At 46.9% G+C, this 6,881-nt stretch overlaps 1 protein-coding gene across 1 annotated transcript; it reads left to right on the top strand.

Moving 5' to 3' along the window:
- The first annotated feature begins 427 nt into the window (after positions 1-427).
- On the top strand, positions 428-2,274 carry LOC123065200 (GDSL esterase/lipase At5g45910-like). Its single transcript, XM_044488549.1, has 5 exons — positions 428-823; positions 922-1,140; positions 1,249-1,394; positions 1,489-1,765; positions 1,839-2,274. Exons 1-5 carry the CDS (start codon positions 535-537, stop codon positions 2,051-2,053), a joined length of 1,146 nt encoding a protein of 381 aa, XP_044344484.1. The 5' UTR covers positions 428-534; the 3' UTR covers positions 2,054-2,274.
- Positions 2,275-6,881: the final 4,607 nt, after the last annotated feature.

The raw sequence follows: 6,881 nt of genomic DNA, 5'->3' as shown, positions 1-6,881 counted from the left end.
CCACTTGCCCAGTCCTTTGACTGGCCAACGGTGACGTCGGCCGTTGACGCCCTATCATTCCTGAAGGCTCCATCGTAGCGTTCTACTCCTGTCATCTTGCTCCAGGTGAAAACCTGATCTTCGAGATCTGCCGGTGGCGGCTACCCATGGCCGTATCCTTCTTGGAGGCACCACTTTGGAGTCCTGGCTTCGCTGTTGTCTGGCTCGCCTCTCTATTGTGGTTGCTCATGCTGGAGGTCTCGGTCGGCTCCAAGCGATCATGTTAGCTTGCTTGTTGGTCGTGGGGTGATGTGTTGATGCTCGACACCTTTGTATCTTGTGTTTGGTGTGTGCTGTGTGCGATGGTAGTGTGTGTTTGTTCGGCTTTCGGTTGTAATCGATGGTTGTAATCGGTGATGGTTACTTTATAATACTCCAGCCTGTGGACAACAACGCTTGCTTGCTCTGATTTTGATGTGATAAATTTGAGGCAGCCTAGAGCTGCGGGAGCTGCTCCCCGCTGAATCCTAGGCCGCTGCGAGGTGTCGTCAGGCCATGGCCACCAAGATGCGCAAGCTGCCGAGCGCCGTTTTGCTGCTCCTCTTGGTCGCGAACCTGGGATGGGCATGGGCGCTGATCCCTTCCTCCCCCGCAGGCCTCTCCGCCAGGCGCTACGACTCCATCTTCAGCTTCGGCGACTCCTACGCCGAAACCGGCAACAACCCCGTCGTCTTCGCCGCCAACTCCGTCTTCAACCTTGTCACGCGCCCACCCTACGGCTCCACCTTCTTCGGCCGCCCCACCGGCCGCAACTCCGACGGCCGCCTCATCATCGACTTCATCGGTACGGAGTACCACCTCATTCCCCACTTCCCTCAGCAAACTCTCCTGATCTGTGGCGAGACAGGCTTGAGGTGCTCAACTCAACTGGTCCGCTTGCAGCTCAGCGCCTCGGCCTGCCGCTCGTCCCGCCGTCCCTGGCGCACAACGGGAGCTTCCGCCAAGGCGCCAACTTCGCCGTCGGGGGCGCCACCGCTCTGGACGCCGCTTTCTTCCACGACGGGTCCGATCCCGGCAACAAGTTCCCTCTCAACACCAGCTTGGGCGTCCAGCTGCAGTGGTTCGAGGCTCTCAAGCCTTCCCTCTGCCGCACGACCCAAGGTTGGCACTTCTCAAGTCAATCGACGCAAATGTTTATTCAGCTAGCCGCGCTGCCTGCAGAGTGACAGGAAACTGAAACATGCGCCGTACATTTTTCTTCCGCTGCAGAGTGCGAGGCCTTCTTCGGCAGATCCCTCTTCTTCGTGGGCGAATTCGGGGTCAACGACTACCACTTCTCCTTCCCCACCAAGAGCCTGCAAGAGATCACGGCGTTCGTTCCGGAAGTGATCAGGGCCATCTCAATGGCAATCGAGGTACCTACCTACCTCGTCAACCCGAATTTCACCTTTGAAACAGGAGTGGAGGCAGTTTAACATGGTATTGATCCGGCTATGGCAATGGTAACAGAGGCTGATCAAGCACGGGGCCACGAGTTTCGTCGTTCCCGGGACAATCCCGTCGGGATGCACGCCGCACATTCTCAGCTCCTTCGCCAAAGACGACCCCGCGGAATACAACTCCACCACCGGCTGCCTGGAAGATTACAACAAGCTAGGGATGCACCACAACCTGCTGCTGCAGGAGGCCCTGGAGAAGCTTCGGGGCAGGCACCCGGACGCCATGATCGTCTACGCCGACCTCTTCGGCCCCATCATTGACATGGTTGAGTCACCTCGCAAGTATGGTAAGCACTTTCAGAGCCGTTGTCTTGCAGGCCCGCTTGCAGCAGGTCAAAGTTGATGGTTGTCATTCTGCAGGGTTTGAAGATGTTCTTACCAACTGTTGCGGAGGGCCTGGGGCACTTATCTGCGGCGACCAAGGTGCACATGTATGTGAGAAACCGGCTGCTCGTCTGTTCTGGGATGTCGCGCACTTGACGGAGGCGGCTTACCGCTACATCGCCGATGGCTGGCTGGGCAGCATAGACTCCCCTGCAACTGCAAGAGAGAGCAGGTATCAGTTAGTGAGGTAGCAGAAGCTGCCCTGATTCATGGACTGATAGCTATCTGAAGTCTGGCCTGTCTGAACTGAAAAACACTGGAATTGAAATGGAAGCATGCAAGTTTATTTTGGAAACCTCTTGTTGTTCTTTTTGGAGCTAGATTCGGAAGTTTGTCGGTGAAGTTGATCGGATGGATCTGATCTGGAAATTCTTGATTACAACGTTGAGTAATACAGTATATTTTAGAGTCAGAAATGTCATCATATTGTTCAGTCTTTCATGACATTGCTTAGATATTCAGGAGAATATACAACCATACATCATCCCGATGAAAAACTACAATCAAACTGACCAAGTAATTTTCACACAGGGCAAATGACATAACTACGATCTTTATATTCTGCAAATGTTTGTATTGCTGCAGTAAACCATGGAAGACAATTGTTCAAACATAAGGGTTAATTTGGTTTACGCAAACACCGCAATCTGCAGTGCAGTACATAAATCTGCTAGAATCCATTCACGTCATATCTTGAGCTCAACTTCAGATAAATATATTAGGATTACTGTTTAATTGTCAAGAAGATGAACGGTCAGCAGAGAAAGAGGTGAAGGTGCTTAAAGCACGAAAGTGCTTTTGTGAGCTCGAGTGAACAGTAAAATTAAGAAAAATAACTGGTTTTTTTCGAGCAAACATGACAAATTGCTTGCAAAGTTTCATCACGAAATGATATTCGTGGAAGACATGGCAAAAAAATTCAATGCTCCAAAATGCTTTTGAAAATAACACATTTGGAGCATCGATTTTTGTCACGTTTTCCACAAATCTCATTCGATATTGAAACTTTGCAACCTATCAAAATATTTTTCAATGTTTTCTACAAAAGACATCCATTTTTTCATTTATTTTGATTTTACTGTTCACCCGAGTTCAGTTTAACAACGTCCCTTACTGCATCACTAGTCTATATATAATGATAACAAATTGTAGTTCAGAACCTTGGCCAATAAGGGACAAGTGCAGTTTATAGAAAATATAAGAGACACGAACTCTGAACACTTAATTCTTGATGTAGATCTGGACAAATAGAACGAAGCTTTTGGCCTTCCAGAGAGACACAAGTCAGCTCCTCATGTCCCCCACTTACGGCCTCGAGCTAAGCAGAAATTGGCCGACGCGAGGAAAAATTTCAGGCACCTTAGATTTAGCAAAACCAGATTCTTATTGTCCTGTAAAAAAAACCAGATTTTTATTGGACATCTTGAATATGAAACAAGAAATATGAAGCTGGCGTTATGCTTATTTGAACAATTGATCGGGTTAAAAATTAATTTTTATAAAAGCGAATTGTTCTGTTTTGAAAGAGCCAACGAGGAACAAGAGGCTTATAGGCAATTGTTTGGGTGCGAATTGGGGACTTTACCTTTTATGTATTTAGGCATACCAATTCACCATCGTAAGCTGATAAACAGAGAATGGAAGTGCATCGAGAATCGATTTGAGAAGAAACTGAGTTGCTGGAAAGGCAAGCTCATGTCATACGGAGGCCTATTAATTCTTATTAATTCGGTTCTCATGGGTATGCCTATGTTTCTCTTGCCTTTTTTCGAGGTTCTAGTTGGAGTTAGGAAAAGGCTGGACTTCTATCGATCCTGATTCTTCTCAGAGAGTGTTGAACTAAAAAGAAAATACAGACTCGCCAAATAGGATATTATTTGTCGACCAAAAGACCAAGGGGGTCTTGGCATTGAAAGTCTTGAAGTCAAAAACAGATGTCTTCTCAGCAAGTGGCTGTATAAGGCATCTGTTGAGACTGGGGCCACGTGGGCGTAGATTCTTCGTAGTAAGTATCTTCACTCCAAAACTTTGTCCCAGGTGACAACGAGGCCGACGGACTCACCTTTTTGAAAAGGGCTCATGAGAGTCAAATCAGCCTTTTTTAATAGGACAAAGTTTATAATCAAAAATGGCGCCAACACGCGATTCTGGGAGGATACTTGGCTAGGAGAGACACCCCTCGCGCTTCAATACCCATCTCTTTATAGTATTGTTCAATGTCGCGAAGCTTACGTCACAACGGTACTTCAGTCCTTCCCCCTTAATATTCAATTCAGGAGGACGCTTGTCGGTAATCGTTGGGAAGCGTGGCTCCATTTAGTGAGTAGACTGATGGAGGTTCCGCTGTCTCAACAGCCCGATCAGTTGCACTGGAAGCTTACTAGGACTTGGGAGTTTACAGTTAAATCAATGTATCTCGATGTTATCAATTCTAGCTCCATTCCTAGTTCCAAATATGTTTGGAAAGTCAAAGTTCCTTTGAAAATTAAAGTGTTTATGTGGTTTGTACATAAACAAGTCATCTTAACTAAGGGCAATCTGGCAAAGCGTAACTGGACAGGACCTACTAGGTGTAGTTTTTGTGATCGGGATAAAACTATCAAACACCTTTTTCTTGATTGCCCATTGGCCAAGGTTCTATGGCGGATGGTGCACATAGCTTTTAACATCACTCCTCCAAATTCTGTCAGCACGTTCTTTGGAACGTAGCTTAACGGGATAGAGTCCAAAACAGCAAGACACATTCGCATAGGAGTATGTGCTTTATTGTGGGCAGTCTGGAACTGCAGAAATGATTTGGTTTTTAGCAGAACAACAAATATTCATTTTTTGCAGGTTATTTTCCGTGCCACTGCGTTGATCCGTATGTGGTCGCTACTCACTCCGACGGAGGCCAGGGAGCGTTTGGTTACAGGATCTATCTGGTGGAAGATGGTAGCACGGGATATTTTCAACCGGTTTGGATGGCGGTCATGTAATAGGATAGCCAATTAGTTTTCCTACCTTTCTTCTGCCAGCCGGTTGTGGCTTTTTGGCTACTTTTTTATTGGCTCTTTGTAAGCTTTTCTTTACTTTTCTTGAGACTATAAGACCTTGTTGAACCTATTTGCTTTTTATAAAGTTGGCCGTATGCATCGTTCTCATGCAGAGGCCGGGGAGCCCCCCCTTTTCAAAAAAAAAATTCTTGAATAGCTGCTCCATATTAGTGAATTCCTTTTTCCCCATAAAAATTTCCAAGTGGAGAAGTAACCTCTCAGACGGTACTATATATTGTAGGTAGGGCATCTCCAAGGCGGACCGTAAACCTCTCAGGTGAAAGAACATGCGGTGCCCCCATGTTAGGTTTTGGTAATTGATGACATTTTCTATGGACTAATGGTTGCCTTGAGTTATATTTGAAGGATTTGTCCATAGTCTTTTCTTGAAGTCCATGTGTTGGTTTCAAGGAGTTTTTGTGTTGACCAAGGATTTGTCTATAGGCTTTTCTTGAAGTCCATGTGTTGGTTTCAAGGAGTGTTTGTGTTGACCAAGGATTTGTCCATAGGCTTTTCTTGAAGTCCATGTGTTGGTTTTAATGAGTTTATGTGTTTGACCAAGGTGTTATTCAAGGAATTATATAAATATTGGTCATGATACATGGGTGATTAAGACTAAGTCAAGGGTGAATCAAGTTGATCAACTCACAAAGCGTAGAAGATGTACCGAGAGGGATCAAGTGATCCCATGGTATGGTAAAAATTGTCCATTACACTTTGTGTACTAACCCATTATCTACGTGAGAGTTCTGTGTGGGGTTAGGTATGTTTCCATGGGCTTGCCTCAAGAGGAAGATATCATACAACCCATGGAGAGGATGACACCAAGTGGTGATCGTCATCAAGATTGCGGTGTGGAAGTTCAAGTGGAGCATCACAGAGAGATCAAGTGCTTGAAGCTTGCCGTCCATTGTGGTGACAATGGACTTGTGAAGATGTGCCGAAGGGTGACTCACCCATAGTGGAGTATGGGGGAGCAATCAACTAGTCTTCATCGACCCAACGCAATCAAGAAAGGTGGTCCATCTTGAGGAGGACAAGACAGTCATCATCTAGCTCAAGTGGATTATGCGCAAGGCAAATGTTTGCCCGTGATAAGTTTTCTATTTTACCGGTCTCATGGTGGTAATTGGGGGACCGGGTTATAGGATCGATTGTTGTACTATCAAGGGGGCTCTCAAGTTGGTAGCTTGATCATATCATTCGTAGAGAGCTCAAACCATTGCATCCTTGCATCATCTTTCCCGGGTTATAGGATTGATTGCCGTACTATCAAGGGGGGCTCTCAAGTTGGTAGCTTGATCATATTGTTCGTAGAGAGCTCAAACCATTGCATCCTTGCATCATCTTTCTTGGTTCTTCTCCTTGTGACATTTGGAGCTTATGATCTCTTCATGACAAGCTCGAGTTCATCAAAAACGGATTTCACATGCATCTTCTATGATGTTTTTGATGTTGGGATTTTTTCCGGTTCTTCATTCATAGAGGTTTCACATCGCTGTTTGGATGCTACTCGCCGTCATCTATCCACTTTCAGCGGCCTGAACCTTCTCAATTACCACGCCCATAAGGGTGCGATGTTCATCAACGATGGAAGCGCTCTTTAGTGCTGTCAATAAGCTGCTCGACACCTCTGGTTGGGCAGAGGTCACTGGTGGAGTAGGATCACCTCCTCTAGTCAAGGGGAGCTGCCCGTCTGAACCCGGAGCCTCAAAGGTCTCAGGGACTGTGTCCGGCTGAGGGCCGAGTCCAAGATCGCCCCCGCCATCGACACCCAGTGGAGCCGCCGCTCCCGTGTATCCGGCCCCTGAGGTATGCCCCTCCTGATTTTGCTCCTTTTGGGACGACACCTCGGTGTCATGCCAGAGCTTCGGGGAAAGGGCCCTCGGAGGTGTCTCGCTCTTAAGGGCATCTGAGCTCAACGAATCCTCTGATGAGGACTGTTTGGCGCGAGACCTAGCCGGGCTGCAAAAAGTATGGCACC

This window comes from Triticum aestivum, chromosome 3B (assembly GCF_018294505.1).
Source record: "Triticum aestivum cultivar Chinese Spring chromosome 3B, IWGSC CS RefSeq v2.1, whole genome shotgun sequence".
In the NCBI taxonomy this organism is placed as follows: domain Eukaryota; kingdom Viridiplantae; phylum Streptophyta; class Magnoliopsida; order Poales; family Poaceae; genus Triticum; species Triticum aestivum.
Note: the sequence above shows the minus strand (reverse complement) of the source record. Positions and strands in the feature narration are given on the sequence as shown.

What these genes read in the sequence shown, in the direction of transcription:
- LOC123065200 (XM_044488549.1), top strand. Translation starts at nt 535, where the DNA reads ATGGCCACCAAGATGCGCAAGCTGCCGAGCGCCGTTTTGCTGCTCCTC. An exon ending in CCTCATCATCGACTTCATCG is followed by an intron (nt 824 to 921) that starts GTACGGAGTACC and finishes GTCCGCTTGCAG; the next exon opens with CTCAGCGCCTCGGCCTGCCG. An exon ending in CCTCTGCCGCACGACCCAAG is followed by an intron (nt 1,141 to 1,248) that starts GTTGGCACTTCT and finishes CTTCCGCTGCAG; the next exon opens with AGTGCGAGGCCTTCTTCGGC.